This window comes from Scatophagus argus, chromosome 2, assembly GCF_020382885.2.
Source record: "Scatophagus argus isolate fScaArg1 chromosome 2, fScaArg1.pri, whole genome shotgun sequence".
NCBI classification, from domain to species: domain Eukaryota; kingdom Metazoa; phylum Chordata; class Actinopteri; family Scatophagidae; genus Scatophagus; species Scatophagus argus.
This window is the reverse complement of record NC_058494.1, coordinates 24,637,203-24,664,942: the sequence shown is the minus strand read 5'-3', so window position 1 is coordinate 24,664,942 and position 27,740 is coordinate 24,637,203. Positions and strand designations below refer to the sequence as shown.

Sequence of the window (27,740 nt, the reverse complement as noted above, 5' to 3'; positions counted from 1 at the left end):
AGAAGAGGTAAGCGGAATTCACACTTCACACTTTGTTGAAACACAAAATCTGATTGGTTGGTTTGGATGAATATGTGTTGGTAAATGTTACGATTTGTTTCTGAACCATTTTATTCCACTAGTAAGTGATTCACCATCCTTTGTCTGTAGCTCAAGGGTGCCCTCTCGTGGAATGAATTAGGATGTCATGTTTCACCGCGGACAAGACTACATTAAAACCTATTTTTGAGTGATCTTTATGAAATTTTAAAGGATCTAAATTCAGTTTATCTAACATATGTACATTTCTCGTTGGAGAGCCTGGAGGACATCTCAGCGTTGAAGATGTCACAACCTTCTGTCGGAATGTCAGGGCACACTTTGGGAGATCACCCAGTCCTGGGTGTGACCTGGGTCAAAATGACCGAGTGTGTTTGATTTGTTCACAAGGAGTCAGTGGCTCCACATGATTTGGTATCGTGCCACAGAAGAGTTTAGTGTGAGTACAAAGTGATTATTCTGTGTTTAGATATAAGGTATGTCTAAGTGACTCGGGGTTAGACTGAGCTGTGCTGCCTGGGGGCTCACATTAATTGGTTGTTTCAGTCAAACATTTAACTGACATGTGCACACACTAAACAGCCAGAATTTGCTGAGGATGTGCTACTGAATTAAACATCTATTACGTTAGGATAATTCAGGAAATCTTAGGAATGCATCACAGAAATAACACTCATTTACAAAGTTGTGTGATTTTTTCGTTAGTTTGTTGTTTCTTTCCCAGCAGATGGCCGTATTGTGTTTTAAACTGGTTTGCCAAGCGCCAATGCATGAAAAGAAGAAGTGACGAGACGTGGGAAGCGTGAGCCCGTACACCGATGGACATGAATATTTAGCACATTTTTGTTTAAAATGCCTTCGTTTCGTCCCTCTCGGCTCGACGGATGTGGCGAAGCGGAACAGCTGCCCTCGTTCTCATAGCTGCTTGTGCTAATTACGCGATCTTTTTCCACGAACTGAGACAAGCAGACAACAGATCGGTTTTAGCCCAACGCTACTTTATGCAGTCTGTAAGGTTCGCTATTAGAAGGTAATGCAAGGTAAATGCAATTTATGTGACTTATTAACGTTTAACTACTCAGTACTTCCGGTTGTTAGTGCCCGGATTGCTGAACCAAACTCCCATTGTAAAAGCAGGTATTTTATGGTCCGGTGATTATTCCCCCCCTTCTGTAATAGTTTTAATTCACTATATCATTACTTTCTGGACTATTTCTTTCGTTGACTTCTATTTACATGCACAATCGGCACACATGTCATGTACTCAGTTGCTCTTATTTTAGTGTGATGTGGCCTTTCGTTGAAGAACGTATCTAACTTTATGCCAGCTAGCCAGGCTAAAAGTTATACAGCCTATATTGGGTTTTAGCGTGACTGATCTAAAAGGCTTTGGCTCGTAACTGTCCAACTTTAAGACTCAGTGCTGTCGCTAGTCTTGATAATTTCTAGAAAACTTAGCCTTCTGTCAGTTTTGTCTTTGACGCAAGCTAGCCAACGGAGTGATAAACATTCCAGAAGCCCTCGCGGTACGTTAGCGAACGTCACGTGGCAATTACGTAGTTAAGATGTGATCAGCTGTTGAATGTACGCAAAATCAGTTTTAGAGCTGATAAACTATCAAGAAACTACATAAGTAGTATTCTGTTACATATTTCAAATGGATCATGTGAGCGTTGATGCAGTTACTATTAGGAACACGTTAATGTATGTGTAGTATTTTACTGTTAGAGTTGGTACTCGTAATCGATTTTAGGTTGTTTGAGATAATGACATGGTTTGTATGTGAAAGTGAACATCATTTTACATATTGATAAGATAAGATATAGATATAGATAAGAATGTAACGTATGTCATCCTCCCGCTTGTGAAAGATTGTGAGGAATAAAAACCCTGTTATTTCACTTACCATTTATTAACCATATGGTCTATGATCTCCACAGAATGTCTTCCACGCTTCCCCGTCACGTCATCTGGCAGTCAGAGGGGCTGGTGGCCTATCTTCACCCCCGGCCTTGGACACCCGGCTCTGTTATCCTGGAGCACAAGAACCCTGGCAGCCTGGGAGGCAGCATCTTCCACCTGGAGAAGCAGGAGTTGTTATCGTGGCTGCTGGGGGCCAAAGCTGTGGCAGAGCTGCTGTGTGACAGGCTGGCAGTTCGGAGGTGTGCTCTGGTCAGCAGACCCCACAGAGACACACCTGCCCAGGTGAGGGTTTTCTGTGACCAGCAGATGGACTGGCTACCTGTGCAGTACAGCCAGCACATGAAATGTGTTTTACTAGAGTAACTGCAGCTCCCATGAGTCTTACATAAGCATGTTCTCAAAGCCCAGTGGGAAGGTTAATTGTAAATTTAAAAAAAGTTCAAAGTTTATTTAGAACTGCATGGATAAAACATTTTGCTGCTGTGTTTGATCATTTTATGTTTCTCTCTAATGGCAGTAATAAATTGGGAACAACAAATAAAAGCAAATAATTCAGATTTACAAGCAAAGCTGCTTTTGAAAGAGTAGTCATAATAAATTTAACATGCAGTTTGAGTGTGAAACAATAAAATTTTATTTAAATTAACTGGCTTTAGATTGAATCACTACTGTGTTCATGCTTGTCAGTATTTTTACTTATTATTATTATTGTTGTTAATTTATTTTCATTTCACAGATACGTATCCTCCCTCTCCACGGTCTGGATGCAGAGTGGCGCCCTCACCTGGCAGGAGAAGAGGAGCACAATACTTACGACCCTGGATTCTGCACCTCTAAGACTGCTCCCAGATGGAGTGATCCCAGGCTGACTGAAATCCAGGCCAAGATTCGCGTAAAGCTGCCCTCACCTGATGCCCCACCCAATCCGACTTTCCTCGGGGACGATCCCGCTCACCCTGGCTTGTTTTCACGCATTGTCCGTGGGGAGGAGCAGCAGTGGAGGGTGTGGGAGGACGAGGGTCACGTAGCCTTTCTCACACCCTTTCCCAACTCCCCTGGTTTTACTGTGCTGGTCCCACGCCAACCTTTGACCTCTGATATATTCAGACTAGAAAAGGGGGACTATGAAGGGCTGGTGCTGGCAGCCTGGGAGGTGTCGAAGCTTCTTGAGGACGGGTTGGGTGCCTGGGGGACTGGGCTTATTTTTGAGGGTTTTGAGATTGACTACGCTCATGCCAAGCTGATACCACTCTTTCTACCTCCATCATCAGGGACGGATGGCACCACTAAACCACCACCTCCCCAGTTTTACCCCACTTATCCTGGATATGTGACCTCAGAAGACGGACCCGAAGCCAGTCCGGAAAGTCTGAAAGAACTACACTTCAAAATTACTCAAAATTAATGCTGTATAGCTTTTTTTTATTTTCAATTTTTTAATATCAAAGCATTCCACAAAACAGTTACTTGTTTCAGTTTATTATTACCATAATTTTACTGTCAGAATCATTAATGTAACCCAGTCTTGTCATAAGACAGTGAGAGATCTGTTGGCATGTAGTTAGATATCCAAAACGAACTTTTTTCTGAAAGAGAAATGTTTTATTGTTTGAAATCAAATATCTAGAAAATAATTAAGGCTACATAACTTGCAAATCAGACCAGCTCTCAACTTGATAAATACTAAAGTGCCTCTGTCCTCTGAAGGAGCATTAGTGGAGAAGTTGGAAGTCTGATAAACTGATTAAACAGAATGTAAAACTTAAGAAGTGATTTTGATTTTGTTGTATGTATACTAAATAAGACCAATACTATTTTTTTAATTAACTGATAAAAGTATTTTTTATAAAACTAACTTTTTAGAATCAAAACAAATAATTTATTTTATACGTGTGATATAAAATGACCAACAAACATTTTTGGAAACAATTTATGAAGATTTGATCACAGTAAAGACTTATGTTTATAAGTGTCAGTGATCATCATACCTGGACAGAAAGAAAATGTCATCCACTGACATGAGTTGCATTATAATTTTGAATCATTTATCATTTCGAAACTTTAAATGATGTTCATTTTTTTAACTCTTTCTCAAATTAACAACTGTTATTATGCGGGCTGTTACTTACACCATGTTTACAGTCATTACATTCCCCATTCATGTCCTTTTGTTGATGACAGTGTGTTATGTATTTAGTTTGTTAACCACTTACATAATCTGCATGCCCGCTCATTACAGCATTGCTAATTGGTCCCACAGTGCATTTCTGATTATGAGGCGTTTAATGAGAGATGAAGTGCTCAATCCGTACTCTGTAAACCAGTTCCCACGCTGTCATTAAAATAGACCAAAAGATGTGTGTCTGTGCACATATATATACACACATATATATATATATATATATATATATCTCTGCTGGATATGAGCTAGATAGCATAAGCATTAATGAGTAGCTTGGTTATCTCTTGGTCATGGCTCATGTAAATTTAGCTACTGCCATATTTACTTTTATTTAGCGCGCATGTGTCAACACGTTTGCAGCTTGTTACAGACACTCCCGACTTTCTTAACTGTTTTCTCTTGTTTTTATTATATCGCACTGCTTTTTTACTTTATTACTTTTGGACAACACTTTTCTAAACACAAGAATTTCCCCTCGGGGATAAATAAAGGAATTCTGATTATGATTTAGAATAATAATTAGGATGTATGTTCATCCAAATTTATGTTTTTTCAAATAAAATAACAGCCACGGAATGTTTTTTCAGCTTTAGCCAAAACAAATCTTTAGCTATTCACCAGCTAGCTTTTCTTGCTGGCTGTTTTTCAGTTGATTGATCACACCTTGACATCATGCAGCTTCTTGGAGAAGTTCAGTCCACAGCACCTGCCGTCCACACACTCCATCTTTGTGATGTAGAGTAGAGGCTCAATGCTGCAGCTCAAGTCCATAATGGAGAACACGCTGATGCTGATCTGGCAGCGGAATGCAACAAATGAGTAGTAGGACACAAAGGGCATGAGTGCCACTGGGGGCAGGTAGTTGGTCACGATGATAGCCAGGATTATCAGTACCATCCTGAAGGCCTTCTTCTTTACCGGGTGCATCGCCTCCTTTCCTACCACAGAACGTCTTAGGACCCAGATGACAGAGATGTTGCAGAAGACCATGACAGCAAAGGCAAAGAGGATGACACCGCTGAAGACCTCGTTGACGCTCATAACACCCAGGATGCACTTGGTGAGACCATAAGCCAAGATGAGGCCCCAGACCACCACAGAAATGCCAGTTCGGATCTTATTGTCTCGAATACCAGTGAACAATACTGGGTGAACCACTGCCATGTAGCGGTCCAGGCAGATGCATACCTGGAACAGAACATCAGTGAAAGAATATCATGTTACAGTAAATTTATAGGCAGGCCTATAATTTTTGTGTTCAAAATCAACACAAATAGGCTAATCACACTTCAAACTTCACAGGAGCTAGTTCTTCTTTGCATAAATATGGCAAAATATAAGGAGATAATATGAGATTCATGTCTCTAATATACAGAATCCAGTCTACTCCATACACAAATTGACAGGATTATGAGAGAATAACATCCAAAATACAAACTTCACTTGCTTTGTAGGATGTAAAGCTTTGTCATTTATTTATCACTGCTCTGGTGTACTAGTTTGCTAATATTACATAGAAAAACTCACCAAGAAGAGTGGTGCTACGTCTTTGATTCCATATGCAAACCTCTGAGAGTACCAAATGCGGCTATCATCCAGTAGAAGTCGGTTGACCATCTCTATGGGCGTCATTAGGCAGAAGTAGGCGTCCAATATGGCTAGATTCAAGATGAAGATGTCAGAGGTGGACGCGTCACTTTTCTTGGTGGCAATCTGCCAGATGACCAGTAAATTACAGGGTGTCCCCACCGCCAAGTTGAACACCTTGACCCCAAAGTAAAAGATAAAGCCATAAGGGGCCACGGCACACACCAGGAACTGGTACCATGGTGGAGGTCCACGGGGGCCACTATAGGTGGTAGAGTTATTGTAGAGGTTGGTGACGGGATTCAGAGTGCTGTTGAACATTGTGGGGAAGACGTGCTGATGCTGGAAGGAGAGGCTGGGATGCTATGAAAAAGAAAGAGAAGCAGACAATTAGTTTTGATTATCTGCATCTAAATTTGACTCTTACAGTGCAGACTTTACAATCAAAATTATAGCAACCATCATGTCCATGCTTGTGGTCTGAAAGTTATCTCTCAAATTGAATGCAGTAACACATAAATGCTCCATACAGATGCAAAGCACAGAGGCCCTGACATCAATCAGTCTTACCTTCAGAAAGTTCACAGGGTCTCGTCTTCTTCACGTATCACAGAACTTTCCCATATGCAGCAGCAGATCACTGAGGCCAGGCCTTATAAAGTCATTCCACATAAGGCCATTGTTGGATTGGGCCAACCTTAGGGACAATGACTCCTCACTGTGGTGTCCAACCCAAGCTGTGATTGTGCGTTAATGCAAAGTAGAGGCTCAGGCATCTTCAGTAATTGGACGGTTTGGATCCGTACAAAGAGGTGTGTTCATGGTTAGTTAGATAGGGTTAGCACTGTGCCCATAAAGAGTCACACATGCTGCAGGTGCAAATATTGGTGTCTTTATTGTCATGTTCTCTAGTATGTGAGTAATGCATGTGCAAGGGGGACTCTGTCTTTGCCTTCAGGGCTCTCTGATCGTTGAACAATGTGCCTGAAGAACGTCGCATTGCCAAGTTTGTGCGATCCTTTAAATTTGCCTTTGGTGTGGCAAGAATTTTTTTGAGTTCCCAGCTGTTGCATTATAAGACATCAGTCTTACAATTTCTCCAAGCTGCTGGCCTGTGGCTTCTTTTTTATTTTTTAAAGTTATGGCTCATTTTAACACATTCGAGGGTAATCGGATCCCAGGTCAGTTCCCCTGGGTAATTTTTATCTACAGCAGCGCTGAAGCTGAACATTTGTTCTCACTGGTGCAACTGTAGCCCACACAGCTAAGTAAACAGGTGATGCAAGGTAAGCATAAATGTGAAATCTAACGCAAGGTGTTACTAATGTGCCCAGAATGAAATACCCTCTTGGGAATCCAAGCTTGCAAAGTCACGGATAAACATCCACTTAGAGAAATAATTCTGTGTTGTTGTGTTGCATAAAATGTTGCATTAGACAACCAACACTAGGATTACGGCTCGGTCTGTAAAAACAGTTGATGGTGTGTAATGATCTCCGATGGTGTCATCAGGACGTCCTCTAATGGGGTCTGAGATGTTGAATTTATAATAGAAAGCCCACTCAACAAACTAAAGGATTAAAGGTTGAAAGATGTGGGCATTTATTAGTCAATCAATCTAGTTTAGGATGCTATCATGTCAGTATGTAATGTAAAATGTAAGTGTAGGGTCCATTAGATTTGGAGTTTAACTAATATTATGGATTAAATGTCTGTTTGTTTGCCTCTGTTGCTTAGATTTTGTCACTCAGTATGTAAGTGGAACAGAAAACCACTGAGAGACCCTTTAAAGACATCAGGAAGGAGAGCAAACATGAAAAAGCTGAAAGCAGCAATCTGTAGTGTTTGCATGTTTAAATAATAAAGTTCAAGTGTTTTCTGTCTGACACTGATTTACATTTTTGTTATTAAGTCTAATAAATTATTTTATAAGGGAGGGTAAACAGTACAGAGAGAAAGTACCAGACCCACAACTCTCCACAGTACAGATGGAGAGAACAACACATTAATTTTGAAACATTCAGCTGTAAACACAATGTAACAGGCAAATAACATGGAAAAGAAATTCACAATAATGATTAAATACATTCAGTATGAATTTTTGGTTTAGGACTGTCGCTTGAAACCACACCAACATTGAGCAGGGTTTCTTTTTTGTCAAGTCAAATCAAAGTTAGGCTATAGGTAAGGTTATAGACATAATTTTTTTTTCATGCATTGGCTAATTTTTAGATCAGTTTCTACAAAATACAAATTTAGGTGATCATTTTAGCTTTTTGTTCTGGAACTGCATTAAGTTTGTGAAGTTTGGCTTATTATAACTTCACTTGCATATTTAATCAACTGGTGAAGTTTTCATGGTGGTATCTACTATTCACCTGTAGTGTCTCCCCATTGTCTATCAATAGGTTACATTGTTCATCTATTGGACAGAATGTAAACACACAGTCTAAGCTCAGAAAGAGTCTGTTGACCAAAACAGACATCACTATGTGCTTTGCCCTCTATATGCAGATGATGCCTCTCTTGCAGTGTCCTAAAACATACTGCATTTACATAATCCACAAATAAGTTCAACATGGAGGTAGTTTTGATAATAGCATCTGTCAGTTTTGACTGTGGGTATTCAAATGTAGTGAATCTACACGAAAAGCCTGGCATTTGTCAGGAGACTGACAGTGTTCATCTACGCAGCACTGATCTCTGCGTGAATCCTTGGACTCAGTGATTTCTGAAAGGTAAGTGGATTCAAAATTGTGCTATGAAGCAGCAGTTTTTTCTCCTCATTCACTTAAATATCCAATGCCATGAATATCTTACATAGTTAACACATTTTGGGGAGGAAAATCGTAACCTGAAGTGCATAATTGAGTCTTCTCACAATACAGAATTTCTTTTTAATTTGTAATTTGAAATATGTATCACTATTTTTAAGGAGAAGATCTCATCTTCAGACCTATTTGTAACCACCTAGCAATAACCAAGTAGAACTGTGCATCTTTTCTTATTACAGTGTCAATGTCTGTGCCTCGTGTTGGTTAGCTCACCATCTGAAACCCTAGTGCTTCATCAACCGAAATCAAATGCAAGACAGATCCTTTGTTTGGATTACAAGAATGGGTAGTCTGAGTATTTTGCCATTTAGTTTGTTTTTTTTTTCTCCGTAGGCACACAAATTAAGTTGAAATGAAGGTTACAATATAATGTGATCTGTCAGCAAAATGTAAGTCGTGTGAAAACATTTGTTCTGTGTAAAGAAGTTGTGATCACCAGGGAGTGCAACACATTTGAGAAACATAAGCTGTTTTTAAAAGACCATTAAAAAAAGAAGAACTTCCACAGGTACTTCCTCAGATTTATAGAGTGCGCTGAAAATTGAGCGATTGGAATGAATATTGATAATCCACAAATAAGTTCAACATGGAGGTTCAACACTGGCAGAGAAGCAGGATAGCAATTAAGTAATAATAATGATGTGAAGTTGACATCACAGTGAATTTGCATCGTGTTTACAAGCCAGACAGTGTGCAAAAGATCACCTGGAATAAAATAAATATAATATGCAAAGTAAAGATGAAATGTTTGTGGATACTGGTTAACATGTTTGATCTGTGACAGCAAGCACGAAATAGAGGTGAAGGTGTTTGAAACCTGACAGCTCGAGGATAAGGTCATACAGGGGGAAGTTCATTTGATACAAAAGTAAAGGGAAAAGAAATAATTATAATTAAAATGAAATCTATATTCACCTTTCAGTATACAAACAAATACTCCTATTCACCCAACATGACACCTAGCCCCATTGGCTTTGTTTAAATACAGCCAAACAAAAATATCCGTTTCCATGGTGGACAACAACGATGCCGATTCCAAACTGTTGTAATTTGGGACCACAGTTTTATGGGAAGTGGACCACATCACTGGTTCCTATCGTATATTTAACCAATGTAGAAAAGAAGCTCACTGATCAGTTGGTCTGTTTTTCTTACCTAAAGGTGCTTCAGTCATACCTACTCTATAACACCAGCCCAGCGCCGGTTGACAGAAAGACAAAGTTAGTGACCAGCAGGTGAAGATAGAAGGGAATTCAGCAGCTAAAGAGTCAGATATTTAAATGAGGACACAGTGGAGGGGACAATTTAGTCAAAATGAAATCAAATATTGGGCATACACTCGTCATGTGAGAAAAAGGACTCCATGTCAGCTGTTTGTTAACATGTTTGCCAGATCATCTTTATGAGGTGATAATATGTCTATTGTGTTTAGCTTAAGGCCAAAAATTCAAACATTGCAGGTTGAGATGTCAAGTAACAGGGCTATAAAGGGTTAAAAATTTTCAGCATCTTATCAAAGTACTCTCTCTTTTGATAGATATTCAACTTCAGACATGAACCCCGGACAGCACCTCGATTTCAGCTCTGCCACGGAGGAGGATAGCTTTATGGATAACGAAATCAATCGCAGTGAACCAATGATGGGCTTGCATGATTTTGCCTGGTACATGCTGCCCACTGTGGTCACGGTGCCACCACTGGGGTTACCCACCAACGCTCTGGTCATACGCCTCCTACTGGGAAAACCTGGAATCTGCTCAACCTCGGAGATCTTCACACTCAATCTTGCTCTATTCGACATGCTGTTCTGCGTCATGGTCCTCACCGAGTACATCCGTTTCCTATGCAATACAACAGCAGAAGCTGCTAACTTCATGGCGTGGGGTTTGAATCAGGCAGGGGGGCCGATGTTGCTCTGCATGTTGAATTTGGACAGCTACATAGCCGTCTGCCATCCACTGGTCTTCCTTCGACTCAAGAATCCTAAACTGCGGGTGTCGCTGTGCTTAGTGGTGAGCGCCTTAACTGTTGCTTGTTGCTGTCTGGTGAAGGTCTCCTCAGTATTCAAGTGGAATGTGATACTGGCGCTCCTGAGCACTGCCATAGTGATCATATCAACCTGCAACATCTTGATTCTCAAGTCCCTCAGCAAATCAGGGCCCAGCAGGAAGGAGGTCCACCCAGTGAAAAAGCGAGCATTCAAGCTAGTGTTGACTACGTTTGTGATGGTCAACTTTCACTACCTCCCCCCAGTTGGCGAGTACCTGCTTAGGCAGTTTGGTCCCAGTTCTTTCAGACCCTTTTCAGTGATCACCTTGGCCTCCTACATGGTCCTCTCCTTGGGCAGTTTCGTTCAGCCTCTGAGTTATCTGGTCCGGACCAAACATCTACCCAAGATCGGATGTCTCTGTGGCTCAACTGCTGAAAAAAAACCCAGTTGCAACAGTTTAGAGCAGCAGCCTGACTTTCATGACATGAAATGTAAGGGAAGACCTGGACTGTAAGATGGACCGTGGGATGACAACACAATCAGCATTAAATGCTATATTGCTCTTAATTTTATAGATTTATTTGAGAATAGAAAGTGACAAACTTTTTAGTGATAGTTGCTATTTCAATGCTTATACACACACTTCAAACCCTTTAGGTTTTTACCGTTTATCTGCATCTTCTCTATCCTAAATATATGAGTAAATTTGCTGATCAATGCTGATGAGCTAGAATAGAAAATATGCCACTCAAGCTGGATTTTCATTGTTTAAAAATGTAGTGGGTGCTTAAGCATATTGTCACAGTGCCTGTGAAAAGTCTGTGATACGCATATTTCCACCCCAAAAAAATCTACAGGCAACTACAGGGAAAGAATCAACAATAAATGCACTAACAAAAATATATTGCAGCGTTTTATTTAATGAATCAGACACAACATCCCACTTTGGCTTACAGCATTAGTACTCAAATACTCTGAACACCTCAGGTACTATCTGACAGATGAAATGTTTCATTAACAATAAAAATCTGGATTTGTTTATTTATTTTAGGCTTTTTTAAATTAGTGACCTGATCTCTGAGCCTAATTAACTCCGATATACTGAAGCATCTGTGTGCTGCTTGCACAGATTTACACCAACATAGTCAAAAAGAATTAACATATTATGTGCTTAGAAAAGAGCGCGCGTATGCAAAGATGCAAACAACGGGACTTTACAGGCTGATCAACAGCTTTCAAACAGGAAGACAAAATGCACCTCTTTTAGGTAAGAAAAGAGACATTTTGCTAATAATAACACTCATATCATTTGTCTCTCAAAAGCCAATCATGTTTGTACTAAGATTAAACGAAAGTGCGTCTACCATGAGGACATTCAAGAGATTCTTAAGCACTGCAAAAATTAATGCACGGTTATGCATAATTAAGGTCTTGAATTAAGTAAAATGAGAAAATATTAGAACTGTACCAAAGTCCTTGTATTACCTAAAATCATTATAAGTTTAAATACAAAATGCAATACATTAAGATTATAAATGTGTTATCTGCAGAAATTATATTAAAATAATTTATATCAAACCCACACAACTCACAAAGTTAAAAATATGACCTCATCTTCACCAACATATGTCAAAATAAAATAGCTTCTCTATGTTATTAGCCTCAGTCTTTCTCCTTATTCTCCTTTAAGACAAGTACGTATTCAGCAGAGGAAAACAAAGTATGAATATTACCTGGATTCGCCTATAGTGCACTTCGTAATAAGAACAATATTTTCTCCAACATCTTCTGTCTAAGTGTACTTTACAACAAACAAAGAACACACCAGAGAAAACTGAATGACACTGACGTGTGCGGCCCAAACAACATTTGCGTGAACGGGTACGCGGGTGTGTTATGAGATATTGATTAGTAAAACTGATGGTTACGTACTAATCCATCGTGTTGGAAAGTCATTAAAATAAAGACATTAACTTGAAACATGAAGATTCTCATTTTACAAATAAATAACACATCCGTAACCTCCTGGTTGCTGTAGCTCATATAAAACTGTGTTATATACAAAGAAATAGAAAACTTGTCATGAAGTCAACACATGACATCATTCAAAGAGTTTAGAAAAGGAGGTCTTCAAGTATTCAAGTACCAGTAATGAAACTGAACCTGACGAGTTCAAGAGAAAAATAAACAAAGATTACAAAAGCTGCATATTTGATCTTCTGAATGAGTATTAAATCAATCTGAACTGGACAATAACAAACAATTCTGGTTAAAAAAACAACATTCACTGCTGCCCTCTGTGGAATTTCAGACTCTTGTTCATAGGATGGTACATCCCATCAGACACAACATCAATAACAAGCTGTCAGAAATGGATTAACAGCTGTTAACCCCCCCACACACACACACCACCAAACTGAGCTGTTAAACTGCAATAATCAGGAGGGGAATCATTAAAAACCAGTAAAACACCGGCATCCAACGTGATACTTCTTTCAATACGTGAATACATTTTGAAAGCATTGAATTGAAATGAATTAACCCAGTCACTCAAATACACTACACTCGCCATCACCACAGCCAAAACCACACAAATAGTCATCTTTTTCTACATCAGAAAAGAATCAAACGCAGGTATTGATTGAATGGAGGAGTTCCGATAGTACTTGGTACTGGGTTATTTCAGTCGATACCTTAAAGGCCCTGAGTACCGATGTAGAACCTCTTTCACTAATGTCACTTCATCACTAACGCGTGCAAGCTTGCAGCCAGAGTAGCTGGGCATCAGTAAATTCGAAAACACTGACTTTCACTTGTCAGAGAACAAGAGCAAAGCGTGAAACACTAAGCTGCTCCTCTGCAGCTGAATGTGAATTAGGAACAACCTGACAAAAAAACAACGGTACTTAATAACAACACAAAAATTATGCCGTAACACTGATGTGACTGAAAGTATAAAGTTACCACAACCTCCTAGATGGTTTTACTCGGTAGATTTTTGGTTTGTAAAATCACTTTTTACATGTCATTCTATACATTTATTCAAAGCCAAGTTTGCACTTTAAATTGTGCACAAAAAACACAGGAGTGACATGATATGATGGTAAACTTTCTTTTTCAGTAGCATTTGGCCCTGAACGCATCTCACACCTCCCAATCGAATTCTACCTTTTAAAATGACTGCAAATGCACTTTCTGATAAGGTAGAACGCGTCATCAGCGAGTCTGGCGTCTCACGTGGAGGAGATCTGTCCATGCACACGGAAGCGGTAAAGACACGTATATTCCACATGACCCCAGTTAGTGAGGACACGCAGCTCCACAAATCGGTAAACCACGTCACTGGGCTTCTGCATGAGGAGGGGTGGAGACATCGGACAAAAGAACAGAAAGAGAAGAAGAAAAAGAGAAAGACAGTTTAGGAGAGGTCAAGACACGTAAAGACCGGAGAAAAAAAACAGAAGTCGTCACATTGTTTGCATTTTCAGTAAGCATGTAACAAGAGCAACAAAAGCTCCCGCTAAGCTCACACGTTTTCTGTGGTCTTATAGACATATCTGCCCGTTTCAACTCACAGGCAGCTTAAACGTCTGCGTCGACTCTCCGTTCTCGTCATAAGTGAACGTTCCCAGCAGTGTTCCTTCTTCTGTGTCATTTTTCATTCCCTGGGAAACAGAAATCGCCACCACATCAGAACGATGACTAGAATCAGAGCTGGCTAGCCACACTGTGTGACTCTTAGTTCCTGGGGTTTAAACACATTGACAGGACTTCAAAATGAAAGCAAAATGACGCATGGCCCACAGATTTGCACCTTACAACGCAGCTCCACTAAGCAGGCTACAGCAGGATGAGATCTGTGTAAGCTAACATCAAATAACTTCCCACCTTCATCAGCCAAAACTGTCCCTCATACATATCACATGATGCCAATGCCAAATCTGCAATCATCCAAACTCGTATGGGAGTCACAGCAAATTATTCAATCATCTAACAAAAGCTTCTTCTTTTTTAAAACTTCATTGTATGATTCAGTTAAACATGGTTCAGGCAGTTTACTTTTGTGTTAGCTAATAATGTCCTATGAGCAGAGAGCACACAAGACATCCAATCCAGCCCATCACCTAAACAACAGCAGTCATGGATGTCATATCTAGACTGGGATCACTCACATAGACTTCAAAGTCTTTGGGGGCGGAGTCAATACGGCCGGTGGGGGAGTTGTAGCGCGGCAGGTGGTCCAGCGTCACATGAGTTATCATGATCGGGTGAGACAGAGAGATCACAAGAGTCCCCTGGACACCATGAAACGCCCAGCACTTCCCTGGGAGCAGCACCGGGTAGCCCTGGGAGAGAAGGAAGAGGGAAAGCTGTGAGCATAAACCTTTTCCAAGAAACACTGAGAGAAAGAGAGAGAGGGAAGAAGGCAGTAGGTCAGATAAATCACAAGTTTTAGGGGAAATAAAACCGATCTGTGATTCAAAACAGGATGGAGGAGTCACGTTGGAAATAAAACCCAGGGAGAACGTCATAACACCTGAATAACGGTGCGTGGGCTTTCAGATGGATACCACAGAGGGAATCCGAACAGGGTCACACACGCTGAACGAATACGATATGTTTCCGAACACCTCGTACTGACCACACTGGCGCCTGCACACAGACAGAAAGACAGACAGACAGACAAACTGAAAAAAAGCCAATATGACCCTTTTGTTTTAAATGAACACATTGGAACCACATGAAAATATAGAAGATAAACCAATGGACACATAAATTACTATTGCTTTTTAGAAACTGTTTAAATTGCAAGGTTTTTGCAACCACAAAGAGAATTAAATACTGGTGAATAAAAGCCACTTGACAGGGACATGGAGATGTTCCCAACCTTGAGTCTCCAGTGCAAAGTCGGCCATTTTATCAGCCATGGGACGTCCACAGTCTGAGCAGCTTCCTTTGTCAGCAAGTCTGACAGCATCGTGCTCCTGATTCACATTCACACACGGCACACACAGCACACGACAGAGGAAACAAGCCTCACAATGACAGACTGACCTGTACTGTGATTATATTCATATGGGTTCCTTCTGCAGCAATTTTCCCTCCACCCACCTTTAAGCGGTCAGTGAGCCACTTCTCCACGGCCTGCTGGAGCTCCGGGGTGAGATGGTTGTGGACAGGGTCGGTGCTCGTATCAGGACAAGGAGCTGGAGGAGGGCTGAGCTGGACGGACGACCACTCCTGGGACAGCTACAAGAAACGGGCACTGTCAGAGTCTCTAAGAGGCTTGTCAGGTTGGAAAATAACATAAGCAAAACACAGGATCGATGAACGACGTGGCCTTTCCATACAAACGTCTTGAGTCTGTCAGTTGTCTTTGTCTCTACCAGCACTGTTACCTTGGCATTCTGGGCCTCCAAAGCTTGGATCCTGACTTGGAGGGTGGCCGCAGCAGACTGGCTTTCTGTCTGGTAATCCACCAGCTTCCTGCCCAACCCAGCAAGCTCCTGCTCCAGGAGGAGCCGACTGTCCGAGTCCACAACCTCAAGCTTGGCTCTCATGTCTCGCATGTCCAGCTGTAGTCTGTCCTTCATCTGAGAGAGAGAGAGATAATAGGGTCGATCACTTCTGGATTGGAGAAGAAGTCAGGGTCAAATCACTGTGGTAGCTGCAGGTCTACATCACCACCACTAGATGGCACTGCAGCATAGCTGGGTTTGACCCTCCCTGTTTGGCCTCCATCCTGGCCTCACCAGGCAGGACTTTTCACCACACACACAGCCAGTTTTTTTTTTTTTTTTTTTTAACTACAAGCTGAAAGGAACGAGAGAAGACAGAGGGAATAACAGAGAAAGAAACAAAGAGTGTGAGAGTCCCTCACCTGAGAGAGAAGCTGATCCTGTCTGAGCTGCAGCTCCGCCTGCAACACACATACAGGTTACACTCCAGAGATGTCAGCTTAGGTTTGCATACAAGGGCTCAATTGTTTTATCCTTTAAATGCTAGCTTTATTTTGCTGAACAGGCTTAATTTTTAAAGCTGGTGGAGGATTTACTCTGTGCCTCACCATAACACGCTTCATCCTTGTTTCTACAGCAGCAGAAACAACAGCCGGATCCTAGATAGGAAAAGAAAGAAAATTACTCATAACACTCCAAAGTTACAAAAAGCGATCCCAAATTTTAATGCCAACTACCCCCCGAATAAACAATATATGCTAATCTGCCTCATAATATTTACATTAATCAATTCTGCATGTGCCGTGTGACTTTATGAAACCCCTGAGTGTTGGTGGTTGAATGTTCCCAGACTGCATTCGACCTCATATGCTGTACGCTTCCTTCTCTTCTAACTCAGCTGGTTGTTGCCAGTTCCCTGTACCCTGCAGGCTGATTCTGCTGTGTGTTCTTAAAAATTCTCAAAAATTAATTATTATTAAATTATATTAATTATTAAATTCTCAAATGTGGGATAGGAAATAAATACTATAATGTTTATGTACAAATGTGTAAAATGTGACACAAGAAGGAGGAAGTGCGAGGGTCAACTTAAATTTTAACTAAACAAACACACACACACACCCACACACACAGTGAGATGAAGAGAGGATCTGCCCTACCACCACAGGTGTAGGATGCAAGGTGTCGAGTCGAGGAGGAGTGGCAGGGACAACAGGCTGACTCTGAGGTTTTATCTGTGACGGGGTCTTTGTGATGGTCATGCGAGAGAAGAGGGAGGTCAGCAAAGGAAGGAGGAACCAAATACCTGGAGAAAACAGGAGGAACGGTGCCTTAAGAACAGCACTTAGAAACCGAGACACAGACTGGCCCACATGCGAAACCTGTAATGACTGACACTCACTGTGACTCATTCAGTCACACTGAGGTGGGGACATGTGAGGAACAACTCACCCTGAGTACAACTAGTCTAAGATAACTTCAGGAAAGTACAGCAAACTCTTTCTGACAAGGAAACATGGTCAAGATGCCAGCGTAACTAAACCCTCCAGATGTCCCAGTCTGTATGTCATGACTGCTTCTGTTAAATCTTCATGTCACTTACACAGAAGCAGGATGAGGAGCAGAAGGAACAGACCGCAGGCCTTCTTCGTGCGACTGCTGAATGAAGTATTAGCTGCAGGGGCGACAAGAAAAAAGCTGATAAGCTGGAGCCAAATCACATGCAGCGATTGTGAAAACACAAACCTACTGACACGTGAAAGCCGTGTATACGAGAGGAAACGTGGACAAACCACGCACAAACCTTCTTAACAAAGCCAGAAAAACAAACACATGTGTGTATGTAATGATCATGTGTGTGCAAACTTAGACATGCATACCAACAGCATACCTAAAGCTGCCAGACGTGTTATTTTCGACCGGACTGCGACGGCCATTAATGAGACGGAGTCTGCACGAAACATAAGAAACAATAAGATTATTATTACACCGTACACAGACCACACACACAAGCAGACACACACTCTGTACTCACCCATCAGGCTATAGAGGGCACGGCTGATTCTGCCTCTGTATCCAACACTGGGAGCCCCACTGGGCCCACAGATCCTACTGGTGCCGCAGCTGATGGGCTTCCTGTGAGGGCCTTCAGAGGACGAGTACCCTGAGCTGTCCACGCCGCTTGGACTCAGCTGTTCTCGGCTGGGTCTCAGGTGTGATCCTGGGATGCCTGAGCTGCAGAGCTCAGGGCGGGGGCTCCTCTCTGGAGGCACCAAGGGGCAGCGCGGGGGCGTCTGACTCCGCGCGGACGACGGGGTCAGGGCAGGCCGAGGGGTGGGAACGTAGGCTGTGGTCCTCATGGTCGGCTGGGCCAAAGGAGAAGGACTCAGGTCTGAGAGGCAGAAAGGGGAGCAAGAAGTGAATAATTAAATAATCATTCATAATTTGTTTCCTGATGCCAAAAGTTGCAAAATTACTAAATAAGACGGATATTTCATTTGATTAAACCACTGAAGAAGAGCTGCACAGGACACAGTTTGTGAATAAATCATTCATTTAATGAGTTTGTTTAATGATTTCCTTTCCTTTTCAGACTTTTCAGATTTGAGGCTTTTCTAACTGAGCTGCTCACAGACATTTGCAATCAGTGACAAGGATCTGCAAGTACAGGCTGGTTTCTTAGAAGAGATCATGAGCCAAACAGTTTTGGAACTGCTTCCTTAATCTATGAAATCAATGCAAGCATTTTTCCATAATAAATGTTGGATTTCTTTCATGCTAATGTTTTTGCATTGACAGGCTGTTATATTTTCATGTTACACCTTACCATTGAATTGGTTTTGCCATCATACTGACCTGTGGTGTTGGACGGCTCGGGGCTGGTGGAACTAGCATTGCTATTGGCTCTAGCGGCCTTGCGAGTCCCTGCCTTTTTCTTGAAAACCCTGACCATAACAAACAAGACAACACACACACAAAACAAACACACAGGAACTGGTTAACATTCCAATTTGCAAATCAGAGCTCCTGACTGAGCTGCTGCTGAGAAATCCAGCTGTGGACACACAAGCCCACAGAGAGTGACAGAGTTTGAGTTACATACTTTACAGGGTTTTCACGGTAGGATATGTTCGTCACGCTGCTGGAATCAGATTCTTCATCTGAGTTATAGTAGCCGCCGGACACCAGGCGAGAACTCCTACGAGCCATGACTGCAAGACACGGAGAGAAAAACAGTAAGACGTGATCTCATAAAGCCTCGGACCGGCACAGTTTTATGGAGTGAAGTAAACAGTCAACGCTCTTATGTTATGTTTAGAAGTGGAACAGGGAAACAGGGACTTCATGTTTGTGTTCAAGTACACCTTGAAAACTTGTAACCAGTACATAAATTGTTTAAAGTCTACATCTGTCATTATGTTCTTCCACCACAGCATTTTTAAGGATTAGAAACTAAAATCACTCACTTCATTTATACATAGGCAGGCTATAAATGTATGTGTATTCCACCAAAATATGGCAAGCATATTATTAAATTTCACAAAAGAGCAATAACTGGTTCTGACATGAGCAGAGATGCTGTTCGTTTCCTGCAAGGCGGCGGCGTGTCTCCACCCTGACATGATGTGAGAAACCCTGACTGATGACATTCAAACACTCCTACATTATCGTCATTATTTCTAGTTTTGGCAACAGCAGGTAAAGTAGCCCTAAACATGTGGTACTTAGTGACAGATGCAGTCTGTAGTACTGCTTTTAAAAGTACTGGTCACTAAAGCAGCACAATCAGCAGAAGTGTTGAAGTCGGAACAGCGACAGAAACAGCAGCAGCTGCAGTAAGAGCAGTAGCGGTTAGCGTATTTACAGTTGTTGTACATTAGTTTTAGTAGCAGTGGTGTTAGCAGGAGTCGTATTATTAGTAACCAGTACAGTAAAAGATGCAGTAGCAGTAATAGTACTGTAGTGGTACTGTGGCAGGTGATGTAGTTGTGGCAGTGTTACTACTAGCAGAAAGTCTCTGACAGATGCTCTCTTGGTTAATCTCGACTGTCTGTAATCCAGTTAATCTCGGTGAGCTGCTCAAACACTCACTGACACTCGCAGGCAACAAATAAAACACACAATCACACGCATCTGAAAACACAAGCTTCAAGAGTAAAGACAGACTGTTAGTGCGCTACCGTGCAGACTGAGCGTGCAGTACAAAACTAAAAATACTGCAGGATGCCAAAAACACACACTAATGCAGCTTTACCGTAACTGAGCCACCATACTTCACATGAAGAAAAATCCTCGAGGCATTTTACAGCGTTGGAAGAGCGGCTGATGGAGACGTTCAGAGTGCAGATCTGAATTCAGCCTCACAACGTTGTGGGCTTTTCTCAGTATTCAGAATTTCAGAACTGCTGCCCTCACAGTCGTTACGTAACAGGCATATGAAGATGAGCGTTCTGATTGGTCAGAGTGTTCTTACAGTGCATCTGATTAGCATAAACCACAGCTCGTGAGCTCTGCTCCTCGCTGTGCCAACTGGAGTTGGCAAGCAAACTATCATGTCAATTTGAAGAAAATACAAAAGCTCCACATTTTCCAGTATAACAATCAAATACAGATATTCTCTGAGTACTCTGAGGGTATTTTTGCTCTAAGGTTCTTATAAGGCCTGCTTGTGTATTCAGTCCCCACAAAAGCGCAGCAATCATCCTAAAGACAAAAGGTACTTTCATGTGTGCTCATTATAGAAAAAACTGACACAACTTAACTTCTATTCTTACTGCATTTTGCCGTTTCATTACTTCATTTGACTCCGAATCAACTGCCTTTCCTTTAATGTCATTCATCTCAGCTTGTGTTAGGATATATATATTTTGACATCTTGAGAGACAAACCTGTAACCTGATTTCTGAAAGTGACTAACACGAGTCTGTTCATCCCACTGAGCGTCACTTAGCTCTGCAAAAATCGCTCCATTTCCTTAAGCACACGGCATCAAAGATAAAACCCACCAACCTTTCGAATCTGCTTTGCAATCCAGTCTTGTAACCTTACAGTACACCCTGCATCCTTCTGTGCCTAATCTCCATTAAAAGAAAAGTGGGGTCTTAGAAGAACTAAGCTGGTTATGGTTTGAATTCGCCTCCTGACAGTAACTAACTACTGCTGCTGCTGAAAAGCGCGGCAGGCGATGGCAGAAAGGGAAGCTGTGTCTGCTTGCACTCAGCACATGCAGACAGGAAGTCAGTGTGAGAGGACTCCACTCCCCAAAAAAGGGCGTTAAGTCTTAATTAAGCCAAATGTAATTATTTTATTCAGTGGAGATTAGTGTACTCGTGCACAACTCGGATGCTGTTCCACTAAAGTCTTTGTCAGAACACAATGCTGAACATTGCTGCATTTGCTTTTGGCACATCTTTCTCTTTAATTTTAGCTTCTTCTACTGGCTCCATGCATGCAATCGGAGGATTTTTAGTCTCACATGTAGATTTGGGCTGGCAGACTGAAAAAAGCAAAGCGGTGAGAACATCACCACCCTGTGTCGACGCTGTAAACAGGCAATAAAAGCAACGTCACCCTTGACTACGCCTCACAGCAGCAGTCCATCACTGTGGCTGCCTTCCTCTGTTTACTGTAAATAAAGACACACCATCATACCGAAAGAGATGATTCTGCAGTGGCTGCAAATAGCAAGAACGGTAAATATTTCTTGAACCAAGAAGCTGCATATGACTGCACATTTTTTCTATAACAAACTGTTGATAGGTTATACTTAAAAAGACAAGCGTGCTGCACAGGAACAGAGATAACAGCGTGAAGTACTGCAGTCATTTCTCAGCTGCGAATGTGTGCATCACATTTGCAATCTCCCTCTCGGGTCTGTCCAACCACCAGGCTGTTTATGCAAATGAGTTCTTATTTTGCACACAAAACAAACAAACAGCAACGACATGGTCGAATGAGTTTGGTGTGGAAGAACTTGACTGGCCCACACAGAGTCCTGACCTCAACCCCATCCAACACCTTTGGGATGAACTGGAACGGAGATTGTGAGCCAGGCCTTTTGGTCCAACATCAGTGTGACCTCACAAATGCTCTACTGCATGAATGGGCACAAATTCCCACAGAAACACTCCAACATGTTGTGGAAAGCCTTCACAGAAGAGTGGAAGCTGTTAGAGCTGCAAAGCTGTCTGTGTGTTTAGAATGAGACGTCATTAAAGTCCCTGCTGGTGTGATGGTCAGGTGCCCCAATACTATTGTCTCGTTTGCCTATATAGTGTGCTTTGACTGTACAGTAACAATGGCCTGTATTTGTACTGAGCTAACACGTGCCTCTCTTTCACACAACTAGCATTACTTCACAGCACATCAGAGGCTTTAGCTAAGAGCGCAGAGAAAGGAGCAGTTTGTACGATAATTCCCTCAAATCCTCCCTTCCAATTTAAATGGCATCTCAGTGCAGCCGAGCTCAGCACATTTCCCCTCAACACACCAACCCCCTCCTTATTAAAGCAGAGGGCACCCCTGCACTGAGCTACTTCGCCTCGTTTTCTATTCTGCTCTTCTTCTGTCTCTAATTTCGCTTCCTCATTCTTGACCAGTTTTCACTTAACACAAACACTTAAACACTCTTTGATTCCATAATACCTTCTTCTGTAGCTGCTAAGTATCATTTTTCTTTTATCTTAAAACTACAAAATTACATTTTACAAATGCCTTTTCAGACTCTAAGCTAGCAGAATGGGTTGTTTTAAAGATTTAATTCTTTTTTTGTAGGGCTACAGACAATGCATTTTTTCCCCATTTAACCTGGTCACTCTTGCACTGCACTAGTTGACGTGTGATTCCTCCATGTGTACGTGAGTGGTCTGTAAAGCCATGAATAGGCAAATCTCAGTGGGACGGGGACCTCCCCTCACAGAAGAGCGAAACCTGTTTCAGCCCCTGTGGTAATCATGTGCAGACAAACACAAAAGGAGCTGTTCATCCAGAGTCTGGGCTAAAAATGTGTTGAAATCATGTGAGATTGTGGCTACAGTTGGAGTGATTGTCTTGGAAGAATTAACCAGGCTTGATTGTGAAGAAGGACAGCAGTAGAGACGAAACAGCAATGTCTCATTCCAGAAATCATGACCCGGTTATCCAAGATAATCCACAACCTTTGGTGTAAGCAGTTTTATGTAGGGACTATTTTCTTTGTGTATCACTGCACAGCAGAAAACCTGCATTGACTCATGGACAAGGGGCGAGCTAAATACACTAACACGTTATTGATATTGATATTTACATGCTGCCCTGTCAAAAGAAGGAGCCTCTCCTCCATCATTCACATTTCCTTCTGCGCGGTGATATTATATTCAAGATAAAGCAGACATCTTTAAGGCCGATATGTCCAGAATCCTGCAGCTCACACCGAAACGATCTAGATGGATGAACAGGACTACAGGTAAGAGGGAAAATATGTATTCTCGATTTTGGGATGAACTGTCCCTTTAAGGCGAATTTGTACAAATGAAACCCTGCATGCCAGCCAGGAGCTGTCAGCGCTCTGCCCACAGAAAGTGAACCAGAACTTGAGAGTGAAACTGCCTCCTCGACGCCAATGAGCGGCTACAGTCATCCCTTTGGTATCTCACATTCCCTTACAGGACTTACGACTGATGAATTATTGTACAAACAAATGAAAGTTAAGTTGTTGTACGAGCGCTACTGAACGCAGGCTGAACCCACTCCGGTGAGTTAATCACAGTAAACCAGAAAAAAAGCAATTCTTAAACACACAGAGACACACATGTACGAGCATGTGTGTGCCCAGTGAGCCACAGCCAGACGTCTTTACTGGATCTGAATGCAAGGCAGCGAAGATCGGGATGTAGTGGTGGTGGTTGGCCAGGGCTGGTCAGGGCGGGACACTGAAACTGGTCCAGCATGCTGACCACTGACACTGAGAGCAGAGAGTTAATGAGAGGAAAAAAAGAGGGGACAGAGCTTTGAAAGATATTTGGACAAAGGCACCGGGAGGGTGGAGAGCAAGATGGGCAGCACAACACAAAGTATGTGGGACAAAGGGGAGGAAAAGTGAAATGGAGATGTGTGTGTGAGTGATGTTGCTTTGAATTCACCAGAGGGAATATGTGTAAAACACTCTTGTGGCTTTAAAAGCCAGGGAGAGGTTTCTCAGCGAGTGGGAAAAATGCAGAAAAATGGAGAGAGAGAAAAAGGAATGAAAGGAAAGGATTAAAAAAAAAAAGTAAAACTGGGGGAACTTATCCTCATCAATCCAAAACGGATTGGCACAAAGTTGTAACCGCGGCTAACTTTAGGACGGTGCCAGTGAAATATGACTCAGACATGCAGAGCCCATGACTCATGTGTGCATTGGCTTCAGGCTAATTACCCCGAATTCTTTGTAAAGCAGACGGGGAAAACACAAACTGCAGTCAGTTAGCTGAGCGGCTACCTAACGCGCTCCCTTTATATCAATGTGAACCAGATGCTCACTTGGCGTTATCTCTGGCCTTTCGCCCACGCTGTGAGTGCCGAGTTGCAGTTGGGCTTAAAGCAGAGCTGCTGGATCCGAACAAGCCAGAGATCCGCAGCTGGGAAGCGTTTGTTGTCCGAGGAACCATGCCTGCCGTCTTGCATTGTTGTATTGCAATGAGGCATCAGAATATCTCTGGAAAGACCTGATTACAATAATTACAATACAGTCGAATGGAAAACAATGAATGCTGCTGCAAAGAACAAAAATTTTTTCAAAAATCATGTTTTATCTGCGATACTGCACATGGCACATTAGAAAAGAATAAATAGATAAATATATATTCAGCCCACTAACTCCAAAGATCAGTCAGAAGAATCTCCAAGCCCCAAATGGACTTTTGTCGTTAAAAATCGACTTGCAACACAAACTTGCAAACTTCCACAAACTTGAAGGCCGCTGACCTGTGCAGCTAAACTGTACAGAGAGAAAGTTGGCCTTTAGTACATTTCACCGTATTCCCAAAAGTTAGAGCAATTAAGAAATGACACGAGTATACCATCATGTTTTACATCACGTTACACTACAACAGGAGAAATGACACAACATGGTCTTATTTTGCTTTTGACAGGCATAATGGAGTAAAAATAAAAGCACTGAAGTAAACACACCCTTTTATAAAAGCATCACAAGCACACTGACCACTGCACCCAGCAGGAATATAGGAATTTATACATGTATTTTCACATTAAAGGCTTAAAATAATGCTTCATCTACCGGAAGTGGAAGGACTGCTCAGAGTTTTTAGTAAGAGCATCAACATGAAGAAACACTGTCTAAAAAAACTAACTTATGTTTCAGCTGGTAAGGGAGGAGGCCATTTTAAAATTAAAGTTAATAATGCCGGACGACTTCTGTATAAATGATCTGACACTGCAAAGAAGGTAACTTAGGAAGTTAAAGTGGTGAAAAAGTTTAATAAGAAGTAAAGCCGTCACGTAGCTTCAGCAGCTGCTGAGCCTCAGCTTGATTAACACAGCTTTTAAAATGCACTTGCTAACTGCACGACTTGCTAGTTGAAAAACAAAACAAAAAAATAAAATAACATAGAAAAATTTAGCAATTTTGTAAGATACCATTTAGTTCTGTTTAAATGCTTCCATGTAAGCGCCGTTTTCGGCTCCATAAATGAGTAAACGTTAGCGTTAGTCCATCATCGCAGCAGGTCGATCAACTGACAAACGCATCCCCGAAGCAGCACACTTAGCAAACAGGACGCCAAGCGAAGCCCTCAGACACGACATGTGCGCAACTCTTTTACTCTCTGTGCTTAACTTACGTCGTTATGCCGTCGGGTCTGTCGCAGTCGAACAAAACGGCACGCCAACCGACAGCCAGGCGGTTAACTGTCAAATTCTCTGTCAGGAAGTGATAATCCTCTCTCGTTCTTCAGCCCTCACGACCACCACGCTCCGTTTAAAGATACGCCTGCACGCTGTTCAACTCTGACAAAACCCACCACCCCCCCAAAAAAGCAACTGACTTAGTGATGGACTTCCGTAAGTCAAGTCTGGAGCTGGGTGGCATCACAGTGGGCCGGGGAACACTGACGCCTGCTCTGACAGTTTGGGGGTTTCGCCGCTACAAATATTGACAGTAGCGGAGTCAAGCTGACCGGAATCAAGACGAAGACTTCCGGTTATGCTTTACAAAATAAAGCTTCACACCCACAGCCCGTACCGATGGAGCGAAAAATTCTTCTTCTCCTGTTTCTTCTTCTTCTTCTTCTTCTTCTTCTTCTCCTCCTCGTCCTGCCTCTTCTTCTGCACCTTATTATTATTAATATTATATTTTCATGGGATTGAAGTTTCAAAAAATAATTTTGCCAAAGAAGCAAAGTACAAATTTCACTAATCTATTTCAATAGTGTTGACATTTAAATTATAAACGATTATTTAAAACGACCAAAAAAAGAGACATTTTCGACAGGAAATAGTGCCCTTTTAATTCTTATTTTTTTCCCCCTTTCGTACACCATGTCGTACACGATCACAGAAATGATGTTGTACACGTTTAAACTGTTTCCGGTCTGATTTTAGTGGTTCACGGCGCAGTGCATCCAGTAATAACAAAACACAGGGCGCCCTCTAGTGGTGATATATGAGCCCACCATGAAACTGTTCCCTTCAGCTGCTATTTAGGCCTGCTGACACACAGTGGAGCCATCAGGCCATGAATAATGTCCCCAACAGCCCAACAGGCTTGTTACACTGTATGAAAGGTCCTCAAGAGCCATTAAACCAAGCTGTTGCCTGTGAAGAAGCTTATAAAATGAACCCGTCTCTGTGAAATTTTTAAATGAAGTTGTTGCAAACTATGTTATGATTTTATCGTAGCCCATCTAGAAGCAAACTCGCCTATCTGACATCCTTGTCACCTCCTCTCAGAGGGATAATCCATGCAAAGAGGAGGGCAGAGGCTGAGAGATGCTAAACTAATACCGGCAACGACCAACAAACCAGAGTTCTCACAGATTATGTGATGAAATAAACAGATATGAAGCAGAGCAGGGATTATATCCAGTTTGTGTGATAAACTTTAACTGGATAAAAATATTTTTATGTTTATATGCTGTAGTATTCAAAAAAAGCTTAAAATACAAAATGAGATATTATGCTTTGTAACACTGGCAGTCAACTTAATCATTAACTTTATTGACACCTTTCTTACCTATACATTACGTTTGTTACATCATGACATCTAAAGGCGGTCAGGTTTTGGGACGAACTTGTCCTCATCACGATCCATGTTCATCTTATTACATAACACAACTACAGCTTTGCATGAATGCAGTGGTATTTGCTTATAACACGTGTTTAGCATTAGCTGCAGGCGTCTCTGAAACATATCAGATATACATGACTATATTGTACTTGAGAACCTTGGGGTTATGAGGCTCTGTGCAGACGAACTGTTTCGCAGTGATATGTACAGAAGCTTTTCATATATTTTGACTGACTGAAGAGAGAACGTGTCAACACCAGCAGCAGGTAATGCAAGCAGCTGAGGTCAAACCTCTCAGAATGAGAGACTGGGTTTTAGAATTGTTCCCTCGATCTATTAGCCACATGTGAGGGACCAAATCTCCCCCAAAACACAACAAAATGCTTTTAAGGGAAACCCTCAGGGCTCTGGTACTCTTTGCTGTACAGCCCAAAATAAACCCAATCTGACCTTATCACTGGGC

General features: G+C 41.8%; 4 protein-coding genes across 9 annotated transcripts; 2 read left to right on the top strand and 2 right to left on the bottom strand.

Moving 5' to 3' along the window:
• Positions 1–145: 145 nt before the first annotated feature.
• LOC124050503 lies at positions 146–4,316 on the top strand. 4 transcript variants are annotated; one of them, XM_046373123.1, is made up of 4 exons: positions 146–478; positions 767–1,069; positions 1,980–2,244; positions 2,699–4,316. In XM_046373123.1, exons 2-4 carry the CDS (start codon positions 924–926, stop codon positions 3,365–3,367), a joined length of 1,080 nt encoding a protein of 359 aa, XP_046229079.1. In that variant the 5' UTR covers positions 146–478; positions 767–923; the 3' UTR covers positions 3,368–4,316. The 4 variants fall into 4 exon arrangements, with proteins under 4 accessions (XP_046229079.1, XP_046229097.1, XP_046229071.1 ...); XM_046373141.1 differs by lacking the exon at positions 767–1,069 and having other exon boundaries at positions 150–478; XM_046373115.1 differs by lacking the exon at positions 146–478 and having other exon boundaries at positions 523–1,069.
• LOC124050521 (G-protein coupled receptor 4-like) lies at positions 3,389–10,138 on the bottom strand. Of its 2 annotated transcripts, XM_046373166.1 has the most exons (3): positions 6,302–10,138; positions 5,672–6,094; positions 3,389–5,332 (listed from the first exon to the last, which is right to left on the bottom strand). In XM_046373166.1, exons 2-3 carry the CDS (start codon positions 6,050–6,052, stop codon positions 4,802–4,804), a joined length of 912 nt encoding a protein of 303 aa, XP_046229122.1. In that variant the 5' UTR covers positions 6,053–6,094; positions 6,302–10,138; the 3' UTR covers positions 3,389–4,801. The 2 variants fall into 2 exon arrangements, with proteins under 2 accessions (XP_046229122.1, XP_046229112.1); XM_046373156.1 differs by having other exon boundaries at positions 5,672–10,138.
• LOC124053471 (uracil nucleotide/cysteinyl leukotriene receptor-like) lies at positions 10,119–11,069 on the top strand. The gene has a single exon (XM_046378658.1). It carries the CDS (start codon positions 10,119–10,121, stop codon positions 11,067–11,069), a length of 951 nt encoding a protein of 316 aa, XP_046234614.1.
• Positions 11,070–11,455: 386 nt separating this feature from the next.
• On the bottom strand, positions 11,456–26,175 carry sun2 (Sad1 and UNC84 domain containing 2). 2 transcript variants are annotated; one of them, XM_046373093.1, is made up of 16 exons: positions 25,833–26,175; positions 19,118–19,226; positions 18,871–18,959; positions 18,050–18,406; positions 17,906–17,965; positions 17,618–17,689; positions 17,175–17,320; positions 16,623–16,673; positions 16,437–16,475; positions 15,955–16,149; positions 15,668–15,805; positions 15,444–15,540; positions 15,093–15,208; positions 14,728–14,901; positions 14,131–14,220; positions 11,456–13,905 (listed from the first exon to the last, which is right to left on the bottom strand). In XM_046373093.1, the coding sequence occupies exons 2-16, from the start codon at positions 19,222–19,224 to the stop codon at positions 13,789–13,791; spliced, it is 1,848 nt and encodes a 615-aa protein (XP_046229049.1). In that variant the 5' UTR covers positions 19,225–19,226; positions 25,833–26,175; the 3' UTR covers positions 11,456–13,788. The 2 variants fall into 2 exon arrangements, with proteins under 2 accessions (XP_046229049.1, XP_046229058.1); XM_046373102.1 differs by lacking the exon at positions 25,833–26,175 and adding an exon at positions 21,025–21,735.
• Between the last annotated feature and the right edge of the window lie 1,565 nt (positions 26,176–27,740).

Bases quoted from the DNA above. Each gene is read 5' to 3' on its own strand.
- LOC124050503 (XM_046373123.1), top strand. From the start codon at position 924: ATGTGGCGAAGCGGAACAGCTGCCCTCGTTCTCATAGCTGCTTGTGCT. The intron at 1,070-1,979 runs GTAATGCAAGGT...TGATCTCCACAG, and splicing joins GTAAGGTTCGCTATTAGAAG to AATGTCTTCCACGCTTCCCC. The intron at 2,245-2,698 runs GTGAGGGTTTTC...TTCATTTCACAG, and splicing joins ACAGAGACACACCTGCCCAG to ATACGTATCCTCCCTCTCCA.
- LOC124050521 (XM_046373156.1), bottom strand. From the start codon at position 6,052: ATGTTCAACAGCACTCTGAATCCCGTCACCAACCTCTACAATAACTCT. The intron at 5,333-5,671 runs GTGAGTTTTTCT...GTTCTGTTCCAG, and splicing joins ACGTAGCACCACTCTTCTTG to GTATGCATCTGCCTGGACCG.
- LOC124053471 (XM_046378658.1), top strand. From the start codon at position 10,119: ATGAACCCCGGACAGCACCTCGATTTCAGCTCTGCCACGGAGGAGGAT.
- sun2 (XM_046373093.1), bottom strand. From the start codon at position 19,224: ATGGCTCGTAGGAGTTCTCGCCTGGTGTCCGGCGGCTACTATAACTCA. The intron at 17,690-17,905 runs GTATGCTGTTGG...TCGCCCCTGCAG, and splicing joins AACACGTCTGGCAGCTTTAG to CTAATACTTCATTCAGCAGT. The intron at 17,321-17,617 runs GTAAGTGACATG...TGTTTTCTCCAG, and splicing joins GCTCCTCATCCTGCTTCTGT to GTATTTGGTTCCTCCTTCCT.